The sequence below is a fragment of the Cheilinus undulatus genome, linkage group 5 (genome assembly GCF_018320785.1).
Source record: "Cheilinus undulatus linkage group 5, ASM1832078v1, whole genome shotgun sequence".
NCBI classification, from domain to species: Eukaryota; Metazoa; Chordata; class Actinopteri; order Labriformes; family Labridae; genus Cheilinus; species Cheilinus undulatus.
This window is the reverse complement of record NC_054869.1, coordinates 43646011-43662910: the sequence shown is the minus strand read 5'-3', so window position 1 is coordinate 43662910 and position 16900 is coordinate 43646011. Positions and strand designations below refer to the sequence as shown.

At 40.9% G+C, this 16900-nt stretch overlaps 1 protein-coding gene across 3 annotated transcripts in view; it reads left to right on the top strand.

Annotated features, from left to right (window-relative positions):
- Positions 1 to 216: 216 nt before the first annotated feature.
- The window catches only part of pcsk5b (proprotein convertase subtilisin/kexin type 5b), a 137078-nt gene continuing 120394 nt past the window's right edge, over positions 217 to 16900 (top strand). For all 3 annotated transcript variants that reach the window (XM_041786784.1, XM_041786782.1, XM_041786781.1), the window contains exon 1: positions 217 to 841. In XM_041786784.1, the coding sequence (XP_041642718.1) occupies positions 662 to 841 (180 nt within the window). In that variant the 5' untranslated portion in view covers positions 217 to 661. The remainder of the gene's footprint in view (positions 842 to 16900) is intronic.

Sequence of the window (16900 nt, the reverse complement as noted above, 5' to 3'; positions counted from 1 at the left end):
ACCCCTGCTGTATTTTACCCAGGGGTTTTCCTCAAACAAGCTCGTGTCGCTGGTGTAGCAGTGGCTCCTTTGCCCCCAGCTCGACCCCCTTTGCTCTGTGTCTGGGGATCCAAGAAGAGTGTCTTTAAGACCCAGAGGAGCTCGGGAGGGAAACCCCGCGGCTTTAGTTGTTTCTACTCTCCAGAGTGTCAGCTAGTTATTTGTGGGGAGGCGCTGTAGCCATTTCGCCACATGAAAGCCCGATGAGCTGAACGACCAACATCCGAGTTGTTCGTGGAGAAGAGAAATCAGCGTTCAGGAGCTCCGCGCGCACAAGGACGTACACGAACTCGCGCGCAAAGACGCACGGCGCGCAGACACGTACACTTCCTCCTCCTCCGCGGTGGAAAAAAGGGAGAGAGGAACAGAGAGAGGGCACTCGAAACGCAAACTTCCAACTCTCCCATGTGGAAAGCGGAGGTTTGAGGATAAGGCACACATTTTCCTCCTCGGGGCTCCGTTCCTTCCCCCCTCTCTCCCTGTCTTTCTCTCCCTCTCTCGGTGTTTTTGCCTGGATAGTTGTGTTTCTATGAGAGTCTTGCTCGGCGAGAAGAGAAGTTTGGTTGTTTGCCTGGTCGGCTGAGGAGGAGGAGGAGAAGAGTCGGGTTAAAAGTGGGGGAAGATGGTCCGCAACGGCGCTTGGAGAAGAAGCTTGCTGTGCGTCCTGGCGCTCAGTCTCGGCTTCGCCTCCCCGCCGTGCAAAGCTCGGATTTACACCAACCACTGGGCAGTCAGGATAGCTGGTGGAGCCGAGGTGGCCGACCGGATAGCGGACAAATATGGCTATAGGAACATGGGACAGGTAGGTCGCTTCATGCTCCATTCAAACTTGAGTCTTTTTAAGTGTCTCTTGTTTATGTCAACTCTTAAAAGCGTGGATGTTAATCCTTTTACGTTACACAAATGATTAGGGCTGAAGTCTCCAGGGTCTGAAGTCCAAACCAGAGCCATGAACCCTGTGTGTGACTCTCCTGCTCGACACTTCTCCCTCAAACAAACAGGCACGAACGGAGCAGACTTGGTGGAGCAGGATGGTACAACAGGTGCCTCCTCGCTGTGTTCACGTTCAGGTTGCAGGCTGGAGCCTCGGGGAGCTCACCATCAGCCTCAGCAGTCTCATGTGCCTGCTCCTTTTGACACACAAGTGAGACAACCAGAGCTGTTTGGTTTATGGTGTCGGATTTGGCATCAAAAGGGCCTCCGTTAAACTTGTTCCTTTTGTAGGTGTTTGGTTTTGCAACTTAGAGAGCAGAATGACTCCAAAACCCATCATGACTGCTCCTATTTTAGTCTGAAACTTTTATATTTTAACTGATAAACTTGGCAGTGCTTGATAAAACATAATATTACACATGGCACGAGGCTCTGATTCTTCAAAATATTCTACAAAAGCAGAAAAGTGGACTCACTGTCTCTGCAGCTTTGAAACAGCTCTCCTTAGCTCACATTTAGTGTTTAATACTCAAACAGAAGCTGTCACATGTTTGGCAGTTTTTCACAAACTGGAGAGGTCAAATAAAGATAGAGCCAAAATTGTGATATAGACATACATCTTAGTTGTCATTGCACTAAAAACCTAGAAAGGCATCTTGACACAAAAAAAGAAATGGACCCAGTTAAAGCAACGGCAGTAAAGGCACTGTAGTGTCAAAGCTTTAAAAAGGGGCAAAGTGGCGTTAAAGGTGGCCACAAAGAAGATAAAATAATCATTTGTCACTTAAGAAATGTATGATTTCAAATCGTCAGGTACAAGTTGCCCTGAAAGTAGGGATGGGAATTGTTTTTTAGTTAGATTCTGACCTGATTGTGTCGTCGCTGCCCATCATGAAACGTTGGGCCTGATTATAAACGTCATAATCAATGATGCATCCCCCGAATTTACTCGACTTGCATGTTAGAATTTCCTAGCATCTTCCATGTAGTTTGACACCCTGACCTGTCATCAACGACGTGTATCCTGGCACTGATCAATAGGATAGCATCTGCTCCCTACCATAACTGAACATGTTTTTGTGTCTTAATTTACCAGAATGAAGTTCTTGAAACCTCACACACAACGCTTTTGTTGTTGCTATGAATGACCGTAACTTCACGCCCAAGACGACTGTCTCATAAATCCATTAAATGGGATATATTTCACCTTCAACATGAGCTCAGCAGGCAGGCTACTTGAACAGTGGAGTTTGTAGGTGGATAAAACTCATCCTGGGGCCAGTCAGGGCTCGGGTGAAGCGTAAAAACATAAGGCGTTTCGTGTGGTTCTTTATTAAAATAGTAGCAAAGGAATGCTGTCTAGATCTGATTTTTAAAAAATTGCCACTGTAGCTACATCCGAGCTAATCGCTACACCAGCAGCCATTGTCCAATCCGCCTTACAGTACAACTAAACCCTGCCTGTAACTGTTGCAGTCCCATGCCCAGGCAGGCCAGGAGAAGAGTGATAACATCTTTTCCACCCTGAAAAACTTGAATTTCATATGTTCTTTTTATAAAGAAATGTGGTCCAATTCTGATCAAACTCCTGCTATACTGTAGCTACATGTGTGCTAACCACTACACAAGCCGCAACCTTTGCTGCTGGCTTAAAGTGCAACTAAACCTCGCCTGTTGCAGCCATCTTGTTCTCCTCAAATGATGCTGATTGGTCAAGTCCATTCTCAGATCTGGCACAGTTGTTTCAGACTGTAGCTTTCCAAGGTTAGATTTATACTCCTTGGCTAGCTGTTTTATGACTGAACTCAGCGTATGATTGGTCTCAGTCACACTTGTAATGTTACCAGACTTTCAACCAGGACAGGGCAGGGTTTTTGTGGTATAGTCTTGAGTGGCGCCATTAAAAAAACAGACAAACAAGCAAAAGAAATTAGGGATGCACAATATTATCATGTATCGCCAGATATGAAAATTTTACAAATATTTACCACCGACATTGTTGCTATAAAAAAACTGCCTATATCAGCTGTGAGTATTGCTGTATGAAAAAATAAGTAGATGGACTTTCAGGCTGGATCAACAGACCTCCATCAGCTGAAGTCTTTCTTTATTCATCATCATTCCTTACACTTTAAAGCTGCGGTTCTCAACTAGCGGGCCAGGACCCAAAAGTGGGTCATGAAATATGTTTAAAGACTTAAAATATTACAAACAAAAGTCCATGAAACATGCTTTGATTTGTCACAGTTTATACAGTAGAAGATCCAAGCTGTGATATTTTTCATTAAATGAATCTGACTGGTCGAAAAATATTAGAAATTTGGGTTGCTGTTTGTCATTAAGGAGATGGTGGTGGGTCCTGAGGCTCAACCAGTTGAGAACCACTGCTTTAAAGTGAGTTTTAAGGACTGAAACGGGTTAATTTGTTCATCCTCAGGCTTTAAATTGTGTGCTTTAAGGACTGAAATTTTATGCCTGACATACATTTAAATATCAATGTCTGTATCAACCAAAATGTATTTATAAATATCGGCAAAAATCTAATAATGTGCATCCCTGAAAGAAATATCCCTCAAGGATACCCGGCCTTTTCAGTCCCACTATCAATGCTTCATTTTGCTAAAGTTGTATTACAGCTGTCACCAAAGCCTAAATATTCTTTTCTTCACGCTATATTGAAACACAAACTACTGAGCTGACCTTATTCCAATATCATGAAGAACTATGACACCTTGTTTAAATAGCTAACTAGCTTTTATCTTCCCAATTTCAACACTGGATTATTTTTAACTTATGACTTAGAAGTTTGGGAGGTCCTACCATGGCAGCTTTACATTGAGAAGGAGGATCCATCTGCGTAGCTGCAGTTGTTTTATTTAAATGACATGACCTAATTCAAGGTCTAACTTAACATAAGAGACACAGAAGACTTGATTGCAGTACCTATAAGCTCAAGCATCATTGATTTTTGGGGGGTTTTAAAAGCAGAACCTGCTACTTATAGAACCTACGCTACAGTTCAAAGAAACCACAGCAGAAAAAATATGCATTACCAAAGAATAAGAAACAGATTTTTGATGCATGTGTTGTAATGTTTAAAAGCAGTAAAGGTAAGCCTACTGTCTTAGCTGATTGGAAAGATCACATCTGAGCTCACATGTAGGGTACTTTTTTTAATGCCATCACAGTAACAGTCAAAGGATTGGGTAAATCCATCTGTTTCTTATCGCTCTCTGAGGGAATGATGAAGTGAGAGTGGAGCTAAAATTTTGAAAACAAAAACATAATTTCCCCAAATCAGCAGGAGTCTTTTAGAAATCACTAACCACATAAATGTCTCTACAGTTAAAGACCTGAAGTTTTCAGTGGTTTTTACACTCATGGAGCAGATGCCAAAGAGGAGCTGTAGAGATATTCCTATCAAGAAATGGAAACGTATCATGTCACTTTATGAATCAACAGAAGTCTGCAGAGGTCTGAGAGGAGGGCTTTAACTGGCCACATGAAAATGTGTTTTGACAAAGTTTAAAGAGAAATCCCGAGTCCTGCGTGAACAAAAGAAATCCTCCACACAAACATGGACCCCACACATACTCCAGGGTATCGTGACCGAAATACGTGGGCAGTTCAAGCCTGCACTTGCCAGCCCTCGACGTGAAGACGGCGTGGAACAGAGGGGGGCATTCTGACAGGTTGTTGTGGGGTAGCCTAGTCAACAGCTATTGAACCCCCCTCTTCCCTCCTCGCCTTATCCAGCCCGCCCACCCACTATACTCCCCAGAGAGCAGGCCTTAATGGCCTCGTTTATCCCCTCTCTTTGACGGGAACTAATGTGTAGAGTTCCCCCCACCCCTTTCCATACCAGCCCCCAATAGGAATTCCCCTGTGGAGTGCAGTGTCGCCCCCAACCCCCACCGTTCGCCCTAATTTCCATCTCAATATGGAGCGCTCATTGGACTTTGACACCTCATAGACAAGAGTTTTACTTCACTTCCTGGTGTAGGGGTCAGCTGAAAGCCGCTCCCATGGGAGCGATAACAGCACTTTGACATCCCCATCATCAACACCCCCTCCTAAACAAACCCACCCTCACACTTTTATATTGGTGCGCTGTGAAGTTAATAGAGGCGCAGTTACATTCATTTAGTGAGTAAATTTAAAGCACATCTTGGCATATTGAAGCTTCTGTAGATGGAAAGAGATTTACTGCAAGTGGTTTTCCATTAACTTCACTTAAGGTTGTCAAATTTGTCAAGAATTCAAAACTTTTTTCCAGTGCACATGTAATTTTGATGTTTGAAAGTGTCAAAAATAGGGTTTTCATGATCCCAAAATTCAAAATGTCTTTATGTTTCTAATAAAAACCAAACAATATTGATACTTGTGTTGAAAACATAGCTCAGCATACCCAGTTAGGGGGGATATCTTGTTTTTTTAACAATCAAAAACTAACAGCAAACTACCACACAGTAAAGTACATTGTCAATGTTAAAATAATGAAACATTTCTGATATATTTTTTGACAGTTTGCTGGAGCTTTTTTGTTAAATTTTTCACATTTCAGTCAGGATCACTTTGTCCAGAAACACCCATGATTTGCAGTTATAAATGTTTTCATTATTAACGATTATTAATTTGCACTTACTGCCATTAGTTATATTTGGCGGTGTGGCTGTTCTGGGATCTCCCTGCCCTTCCATGAAAGCATCAAGCAGGAACAGCACATGTTCCCTCCTTTCTTGTGCCTATAGGGAAAGCCTTAGGCAGGGAGAGAAGCAGCAAAAAACCCAGAACAGAGCAGGCATCAATAATAGCAGAATGCCATTGATTAAGTCAGAAGCAGAATAAAGGAGGAGCTAGGGTAGAGGAGGGTTGTGAAAGCGGCTTACAAAGGGAACATCAAAGCTTAGTCAGGCTAGAGCAGTTTGAATATGGCAGCATGAGCGTGATTAGCCAATAGTGGGCTTAGGGCACATCAGCTGACCATCAGTTGATGAGGACTTGCATGAGACCAGCTGATCTCGATTATATCGCAGGGCCTGACTCCGTGGTCCGCCTGAACTAACGTTATATCACTATGCACTTTACAATACCAGTGACCATCAACGTACCAGAGAACGCATGGTTTCTAACTCAAAAGTATTTTCCACAGAATTTCAGTCTACTTGGTGGTGGAGTTGACGGGGGTAATATATGCATGTGCATGCCATGAATTGTTCCTTAGCCTCTTTTTTGTGTGTTTCTTCCTTTTTAATGGAATTCATCTGCAGCAGAGATTAAGCCTGACACTTACCTAATCTTTTAAATCTGAACTGATTTTGAAAATTGGAGAGGGTCCACACATAATGACGTATAATGACGGATGTAACAGGTTTATTTTCATAGTGTGTGGAGTGCAACCAGATGACCAACCCAGCACACCACACACTAACAGATTCATTCACAAACAGCCAGAGTCTCCTCTCAGCTGCATCCTGCATTTGGTTTGTCTTGAGCCAAGTGCTGCAGGGATTCATCTTACAATGGCTAAAACAACCATTAAAAGGTGTGTTTTAACTCATGAGTCTCTAGTTTAAAGTCCATGATGAGTCAAAGATCCAGGCTGTGGCGTTAAATCACATCATAGAAGCAGCTGTAAACTGTGGCTGTGAGTTCAGTATGCCATGGACTTCTTTTTTTCCTGTGGATTATTTATTTGGGCTTCTCTGCCTTTATTTGAATATGATAGCTGAAGAGAACAGAAAATATGGGGAGAGGGATTGGGGGGTGGACATGCACCAAACAGTGCTGAGACTGGGAATCGATCCTGTGCATTGAAGACCCCAGCCTCTGTGTATGGGAGCCGGCTCCGCCCTCTGAGCTTAACCAACGCCCAGATGGGGACTTACTGAGTCCCTCCAGTCTGACTGGAGGCTGAGGTCCATCAGGACCAAAACCTCCTGCCACAAAAACAGTTTCTTTCCCTCCTCTGTCAGCATCGTGGACAGTACTCCAGCCCTCCCCCTACAGACTCTCACTAAACCTCAGAACAAGGAGACAAAAACAATGCATGTTTAAACAGACTTTATGTGTTAAATTAAGGTAAAGTTTCTCTTTTTTTGCACCTTTCTTTTGTTATGTTTAAATTGTATTTCAGTTTTTTATTTTGCTACTGTATTTTTGTAAAATAATTAGAGCTGTAAAGATTAATTCAATTAATTGTGAATAATGAAGGTCCGCAATTAGTGCACTAATATTTCTTCAATTGTGATTAATGGCATGCTTTAATGTCCCTTTCAACACAGTTTGGTCAAGGCCACATGAGCGTCTCCCTGCAGCCACAGTGATGTAAATTAAGTCCATCTCTGCTCCTTAATGTCTCATTTCACTTTATAAAACTCAGACATCTCTGTGGATAAGACAGAAGTCATCTACACCTTTTTGTGATCTCTTATTTCATTTTCAATCCATAGCAAGTTCCTTTTTCTGGGGCTAAGTGTTTGTTAAAATCTTTCATCTACCTGTAAAAGCATGCCTGTACCCAAATAGAATCAATTACACTTAGTTTCAGACCACAGAAAAATCCAAAATGACTTAAATGGTTTAAAATGCAAAATCTTGGAATTTTAAAATGCAAGAAAAAAGGTGCAATTATTTGTGATTAACTACAGAAATTCTGAGATTAATCGCTGTAAAAAATTCTAGTCTTTTGACAGCTCTAATAATAATAATATTCAAGTTTCCAGCCTCTTCACCTTTAATTTTTTAAAAATTCTTCTTCTATGTTACCTGTTTTGCACAAAACACCAAGTCAAGTGCCTTGTATGTGAAAATGTGCTTGGCAATAAAACTCGGTTCTGAGTTAAATTGAGTTTGTGCTGAATCTAAAAAAGAAAAACTTTCCCTTAAAACCTGCCTTTGTGCACAAATGCACCCGTTTTGATATACACATTTGAAAACATATGATTGTAAACACAATCAGAGAAAATCTAAGCCCAAACCAAGGGCAGGCTTTAATGGAATCTTAAAAAAAGGACAATAAAAAGTAAATCATGCTGTCAAAATGGTAAAATGAACTCTTGAGTTGTACAACAATGACTCCACAATATACTGTTGTCATAGGTGTATGGAGCCTCATTGATGATTACATGCATTACAATGATCATCCTATAATACAAGTGCAGGACAGCATCGGCTGCAAGCAGCTGCAGGAAATTATGAAATTGAAGTCATAGGAAGCTTCAGTGTTAACATAATATTTACTGGAGGGATGTACCAGTAGACTTCTCCCTCTGTCTTTGTCTGTGATGGTGATCATAATCTTCAGCAGTTAAACTTTGGTGGCCGTGAATTTACATGGTGGCCCCCTTGAATGTCGTCTGTATGGGAAACACAGCATGGCATTGTTAAGAATCAAAAATATTGATCTGAACTGTTTAAAAAAATAATCAGATCCTCAGTCATAGTTAAACTGCCTGAGCAGTAGAGAGGGAGCACTCCATAATGTGCAAATTTTTGCAGTGTAGACACAGAGAAAATATGGAGTTTGCTATTTTTGCTCACGTAGAACAAAAATGCACATTTTTTGGTGCTTGGGACTTCTAGTTTTGTTGTTGTAGTATCCAAACATGTATCAATATTTTTCATTTTTACTTTCAAAGCTCTAACTGTTGGTAATACGTCAACCCTGCTTGGACTATTATCAAGGATGTGATGAATAATTAGAGATAAAACTGCTAAATGAGAAGAAAAGGGGCGGATAGGTTTTAAAAAAACATCTAGATGGATGAAAGGAGTACAAGAAGGGAGGATGGTTGAAAAGAGTTGGCCTGGACTGGGAGAACACCTCCATGTGGAATTCTGGGTAATCCTCTTAACCATGGAGCCCCCTTTCTGGTTTAAGACACCGGCCTAAATTGAGTTAAAATCAGGTGACAAGCTGTAGACATTGGTTCCTGTTCACACGAGATGTGTTTGAATTTGTCGAGGGAGGAGGATGAACTATGGGGAGACGGGACAGGACAGGTGGTTGTGTCAGTAACAAGATGTGAGATTAACCAAAGAGGTTGGAGCACTGACTGTGTATAAATACGGACGACACATCTTTACTTCCTTTCATTGTACAAAAATGAAGCCAAAATAACTGGAGAACTTGCTGACATATCGGGCCAGGGACATCACATGAAGGAAGAGACAGTGCGGTAGAGATTGTCTGTTGGAGCTGCTGTATCAACGTCCGGCAACAACTTCTAACTAAAACACACATTAAAGGTGCTTTCACTTTAGGGACCCAGGCCCAGATCTGGGCACCCTTGACCCAAAAATATAGGACAGTTTGATTAATCTGAACACTTGCATGTACTTAAAGGGATATTTCAGTATTTTTGAAGTTGAGCTGTATGAGGTACGTCTATTGATTTCAGTGAGCATTGCTCCTTTAGAAACTGGCTAGGAAGCTATGCTATACAGTGTAACAGATGGGTACAGTTTCTTCCCGGAATTTTGCAAGTTTTTGGTAAAACATAGGCCACAAAATAATGTTGGCTCAAACTTACATGCTAATGAAAACATTTGAAGCATGCAATTTTTTCTTTTACCCAGAAGGCCTCTGTTTTTTTGTCACTTTTTTGCAATGCAGACTTTGTCTACCGGTTTTGTGCTCTTGCATTGCAAAAAAAAGCAACAAAAACACAGAGGCCTTCTGGGTATAAAACAAAATGCTTTAAAAAATTTCAGTAGTGCATATGCTTGAACCAACATTGTTTTGTGGCTCATTTTTTTAAATCAAAAACCCACCAAATACTGTGGAGAAACTGTACCCACCTGTTACGCTGTATAGTCTGTATTCCTTGTCGGTACAGCCAGCGAGTCCTTCTTAAAGGAACAAGGCTCACTGAAATCCCTAGAGGCTAATGCCACTACTGCTGCTAAATACGTCATACAGCCCAACTTCAAAAACACTGAAATATCCCTTCAAGCTTTCTGCCTCTGGTGTCTGGAGCAGTTACTGTGCTCGAGCATGGCCCACAGGAGGTGTGAAGGTGAGTATGGGGTACTTGTCAGTGAGTAGAGGTGCAAAGATATTTCTCAGAACTGTTGTGTCTGCACAGCGTGAGCATGTAAGATGTGGAAGTAGTAAGAATGTTGTTGGTGTATCAAAAATAATAAATAGTTGCAGGATTGACTGCAACTATGCACACATAGTGTCTACAAAGGTTGTCTTTTTCCCTCATTTGTGGATTTGCAAACCAACAAGCATACCGCCACCTACTGTCTTTGACTGGGTACATATGCAAGCTTGCTTGGGCAGGGAATGATGTTACTAATGTGAGCAATTGTACTTGAGCATGCTGCAAATAATTGTGCCTGAAACTCTTTTTACCTTGGCAATAAAACATCAAAGATCTCTCAAGTGGGTAGAGTCAACATTTTTGACACTTTTTCCACTACCACATATTTTAAATGATTAACTGCCCACATGACTGCATTTTTTATACTTTTGATAATGCCTTTTTAGCATTCTTACACCCCTTGCACATCTCACATCTGTACCATCAATGCACACGTATATACTCGAAAAAATAACCTGACATGAGTTTTCACATGATTAAAGCTTAATTTTCTATACTTATCGGCTGTATTTTTTTATGTAATGTTAAATTCCTGTACACTGAGGGTAAAGCTAACTATAGTCAAATTCCTTGTTGCGTAAGCATACTTGGCCATGAATCTGTTATTCTTATGCTTAAGAGTACCAGAAGTACAACATTTTTGACTATATAAACTATATATAAACTATATATAAACTATACCTCAACCCAAAGGTGCTGCGAGCAGAGATGGAGAAAGGGAGATAGACATAGAGATAGACCGTGCAATGGGTAACTTAAATGTGAGTGAGTTCTGGTGTCCTGTTGCTAAAACAGAGTGGTAATACAGGGAGAGAAGACGTTATTTCCTGATTGTTTCACAGCAGCTACACTCTAAAGAAGTTAAAAACATCTCTGCACAGATAAGAAGGAAGATTCTGCTGAAGACGAGCTTCCTCATGCCTGCATCATGCCTCTCTTTCCTTGGCCTCCATCACAGCCTCTGTCCCTGAACAATTGGCAAATATGATAAAGTTTTTTCATGTCAGTTAAGGATGCACACACTAATGTTGATGTCTGTTGCAGACATTTAAAGAGCAGAAAAGAGAGACAGCGGTGTCTCCTGGTCCCGCAAAGATTCCATCCAGACCTGCAGAGATGACAGCCTCACAACCCTGCGAAAACACTGACACCCATAAAATGACCTAAATATGAAATATTGAGAAATTACAGACAGAACTGAATCACTGCAGACATCTCTCCTAGTTCATTATGGTAACTCAGATGAAATATTTGAAATTAAGGCGGATCTGTTATAAGCAGAAACTACATTTATGGGATAGTTCTGTAACATGTTTGTGTTGTCTTTCCTCTTACAAATTCTCTTCTACTGTGTTATCTGCAGACAGTGCTGCAGGAAATTTCAGTCATGGCCTTACACTTGTTTTTTTTAGCATCAATTAACTGATTAAAAACTTTTCTCTAAAAAGTAAACTCATAAAAATAAGTATGATAAGGATTAATGAAAGTGCCGGGGTGACATTTGGCAGTAGGCTTATGTGGATAAGACTGAGAACTGACTTTGTTTCTGTCATTTTAAAAGAAATACTTAAAAACAGAATATGGACAAAAGTATGTGGCTGCCCGACCAACAGGGACTGTAATGGCATTTTATTCAAATACATGAACTTTAATATAGGGTTTGCCCCACAAGATTTCCTCAAGATTCTGTTTCTGTTGGAATTTGTACCCATTCATTCTGTAGAGCATTTATGAGGTCAGACACTGATCTTATTGCAAAGGTTGCGTCCATCACAGTCCCATGCTTGAAGTCCCTGAGCTCTTTAGAACGATGCATTTTATATCACAAATGTTTGCAACTGCGACTGCATGGCTAGGTACTTCATTTTATACACCTGTGGTACAAGTCTGATTGAGACATCCAAGTCAGTCCTGTTTCAAGGATGGCCTTTGAATAAAATCACATTTTTATTTATAATAATGATGATTTGAAATCCTCTTCTCAGCCCATCAAGGCGAGGGTCACAGGTGTGACACGTCCATCAATGTCAATACAGCATGGAATAAAGAGGATGTCAGTATCAGATCCACTCTCATCTTTACATATTTGTGTTCAAGCACAAGTTTAGAAATACATTTTATATCAGCAATCAGCACTGACCTTAATGTCTCTCCAACAGCATGACTAACGCAAGACCGCCACATCTGCATGATGTGGCAAGAGGTCAGGAAACATATGCATGTTTTGTATTTCAGTTCACTTTTCTGTCAATGTATAGACTCCTGCAGTGTGTGTGTGAGTTCTCATATTTGCATGTGAAGCACTTTTTTATCCTGTTTTTGAACACTCAGTGACCTGGGCTAAGACTGTCGCAATACCAGAGTTTTCAGCTTTGATATGATACGAGGAGACATTAAATTATATATCATAAGTACCAGTTTAGGAACCACAGGAACAAACTGAAGTACAAGGCAGCCAACACTGGATCATTTCTTGTTTTAATCATCAAAAATCACAAGTAAAGTTCTGCACACTTGTCAGAATTACACAAATAAACTGACAGTGTTTCCAATACCAACATATTTGTACAATTTAGACAGTGTTCTCTCTCACTGAAGAGGTGTCGTTTTAAAGCATTGTTACTTTAGCTGATGAATGACGCTTATATAAGGTGTTTTCCCAGTGAATTTCCATGACGGTGTTTTAATGAAGCTTTACTCTCTTCATGCCTTGCGACATTCTGCTATTGCAACAGTGTGTTATTACGTGTCCCAGTCTGTCAGTTCATAGAGTGCACCAACTTTATAGGAAGTGAGCATCATGTCACAGCACACACACACATATGCAGGCATGCACATCCAAGCAACACTCCCTGCTGGCTCCACTGATCCTGTTTTCGTCTCTGAGTGTTACTACCTCTGAAGACAGCACAGAGGGGGGTCGACTTCACTCCCCCATTACGCCTCCTAGTGAGGGTAAAAATGCCACAGAAGTGTAAATATACAGCTTTAAACAGCTCTGTGAACTTAGCTATGATTCAAAGTATTGAAACTTTCTTTCAACCTGGCAACACACTAGACCAGTGATTCTCACTGGTAGTCTGGGACCCAAAAGTGGGTCACAGAGCCATTGTAATTGGGTTGTGAATGTGCCTCATACAAAAGGTGTAAAAAAGTCTATAAATCACTTTTCAGACATGGTTTCACATTATGGAGTTGGTGGAAAGGCCAGAGGTTTAACGAGTTGAAAACCACTTCACTGGACATCTTGATGTGGGCACAATTTGGCCCGCCTAAGAATAATGGGAGGAAGATTCAATGCATGTTGCAAATGGTTCTTCAAAAGTGTGGTGTCAGTATGGTTCTTTACTGCTCCTGAGTCAGTTAGAGCCTCCCTGATCTTGGAACATAGATATCAAACATGTTGATATTTATGGTTTCAGATCAGACTTTATCTAACTAAATCCCAGCAGTAGCCAATGACAACAGGCGGACCAAACCTGACATGCCAGATTGACTGTTTCATATGACCATTGCATGGATATATTGCACATTCATCTGGAAAACCTCCCATCCAAAGTGTTTGGGAAGGGCAGGACTTGCCACAAAATTCCAAGAAGGTGATTGGATAAACGTTCTATCACATTCATCACAAGACAATCAAGTAACAAGGGCGCTGTTGTAATTTATGAACAAGTTGGTGGGTAAAACTCAGGCCAAGGCAGGTAAGGAAAAATGTAACACCATCTTCCCTGCTAAGAAAGGCTTTCAGTGCTGTTCTTTGCTCAACTTTTAATAAAGAAATACTCTCCAGATCTGATGTAACCAGTCACTAAAGCCATATCAAAGCTGATAGCTTCACTGGCGGTCATCACTAAAAATGGCTTGCAATACAACTAAACGACTGAAACTTGTGCCAAAGCAGAGCTAAAACATCTCTGTCATGTTAAGCTTTTGGTGTTGTTCTTTTCACTTTTTCAAATAAAGAAATGTGATCAAATTGTTGCTATACTGTAGCTACATCAAGACTAATAGCTATACAGGAGGTAGCCATTCCTACCAGCTTCCAGTACAACTGAACCCCTCCTGGAGCTATCGCCTTATTCTCCTCAAATGTTGCTGATTGTTCACTTTCTTTCTTACACCAGAACAATTTGTAGCTTTGCAAGATGGCTTAACCTAATGACAGGCATGGGATCTGGCCAAGGTTTGAGCCTACCGGGAAGTGCCATCAACCATATTTTGTGTACCTTAACAGCTCACAAACATGGCAGCCAGCATAAACACAACAGTGCCTCGAGCCAAGTAGAATTAAAAAAGATCAGCTTGTCAAATAATGTAAGGACAGCCTGCTGATAATGGCATTCAGTTTTTTTCTGATCTCACATTTGATCACTGAGTTTCTATTAGATCTTGGGTCTGTGGAATCACAACTGTGAAATGATTACTGCAAACCAGCGTATGGTCTCTAGGATGAATTATCTAATGCAGTGGTTCCTAGTGGTTCCTTTTTCCACCCCAAGATATTTGGCATCCCCGTCTGGGGACCTGAACCCAATGTTGGGGGCAAAAAGTCCTTTTTTCTGTGACTCCCGTCCGATCCATTGTGTCTTGTGACAATCACATATAGCACATTTTAGTTGCACTGTCCGACATGGTGCTGCCATGAATGACCAAAAACATTGTGTAGTCTGAACTGGCTTTAAGTGTGTTATCATGGTTTTGACTGCAAATCTCAGAGTAGAAAAAGCAACATGCCCCTCATAGGAACTTTGGATTCCCCTTCAGGAGGTCCTGGACTCCAGGTTTGGAACCACTGGTCTTATGTGTGTATTGAGAACAATGACAAAGATGTTTGAAACTGCTCTTATATGTTTTAAAAAAATCTTTTAAGTTTGGCAGTCCCCTAGTGTGATTCCAACCTTACATTGCAAATGTTCTTACCTGAGTTGAGCTTCCCGAAATGTTGTTATGGCAAAACTTTAAAGGGAAGTGGATTTTTATTGGGGTTTAACAAGGCATAGACCAGAACTTTGAAGTTTGAGGGAAGTTAATGATATTTAACAGATTTGCAAATACAAATGTGAAAAGCTTTTAGTCCTTTACTGTGAAATGCTACGATCTATCTAGTGAGGTGTTACTCAAATAGTGTTGAGGTAAGACTTAATGGGCCATGGGAATTTGTGCAACCATGCATTATGACTACAAATATAAAATAACTTAAAGTACTGTAACATGCTTTAAAGACTTTATATGGATATGGATATGATGCCTTGAGATTTTGCTTGATCTTAGGTGAGGCTTGGGCTAAAAAAGGTTAAAAACTACTGATCTAATGCTACCAATTGATTCTAGATTTACTTTTGCACCCTGTGAGGTTTTGTCAATAAAATAGGGAAAAGCAAGGCTAAGTTATTTTTTATGTTCAAGTTGTTCAACCTGAAGACTTGAAAGTTGTATACTTCTGCAAGACACACAGGAAAAGAAGGAAATCTCAAGTTTGTTGGCCTGACCCGGCTGTGTCTCCCTCAGATTTTTTCTGGAAAAGTTCAATCACTTCTAGTAATTCCTGCTCATGTTTGCATCGAGGGACAGGGAGGTGTAATGAATCCAGAGAAAAACTCAGTGATGCAAGACATCATTCATCATTGGAAAGTGAGTGGTTTCACTGCTCACATTCATTTCAACATAATTCCCAGTTACCAAAGGTTACTCTGAAGTTTTTATGATTCACCACGCACCATGTTGTTTTTTTCATCAGAATAAAGGTTCAGTGGACGGTGTAAGCCTTTAATTTCCTATATGAGTACATGCAGTCAGAGCTGCCACAGTTACAGAGCAAAGTTCAGGATAAAAATATTTTATTTCACACGAGGATATAAAAAAATACAAGGCACAGGGAGAAAATAAAAGTAGGTGTGTGGGTGTAGCAGAAACCTGTACGTGGCTTATATGTAAGCCACTCCTAGATGAGACAACAAGGAAATTCAGTGCACTTAAACAGCCAAAATGTTAACGAATGAGAAGAAAATGTGCTTTAAAAATGGCAAACGGCAGAGATGCTGCCATTCTATGAATGTCTAACACTGTCTTATAGTGATTCTGAGGGGAATACTTGTGTCAGCAAATCTTTTTGCTGAGTGTTTTCTATAGGAAGATGGAGATTTTAAGCCTTTAGCTGTACCTGAGGGGGTTGTTACGGTGTGAATTTCAGTCTTTAGAACACACTTGAAAGTTCAAAGGATGTGGAAGAACAGAAAAAAAAGACCCCCGTTGACTTAGGTCTGTTGGTCTTGCCTTAAACTCCACAAACTTATCCGTTCATACAGCTGTTATTTACAGCTGATGTGTCAGTGTTGATATGGGTGGAAATGTTCATATCTGCCAATAAGGATGATAAACTTTATAATTTAATACCTGCAGACATTGAGATCAAGCAGATGATATTGTCAAGCACTCCTAAAACTACGCTTTATGGACAAGAGAATCAGACACCTGACCAATGCACCACCAGGAACTGTAGTGACTTTCAAATACATGTACTTTATGGAGTTGGCCCCCTTTTGCAGCTATAACAGCCTCCACTCTTCTTGGAAGGCTGTCCAAAAGATTTTGGAGTGTTTCTGTGGGGTTGAGGTCCGGGCTCTGTGCAGGCCAGTCAAGTTTTTCCACACCGAACGGGCACAGTCATATTGAAACAGAAAAGGGTCTTTCCCAAAGTTGGAAGCATAGCAGCGTCCTAAATGTCTCGTTATGCTAAACCATTGGCCTTCACTGGAGATAACGGGCCTAGCCCAAAGCCTGAACAACCTGAGCCCCATACCATTATCTCTCCTCCA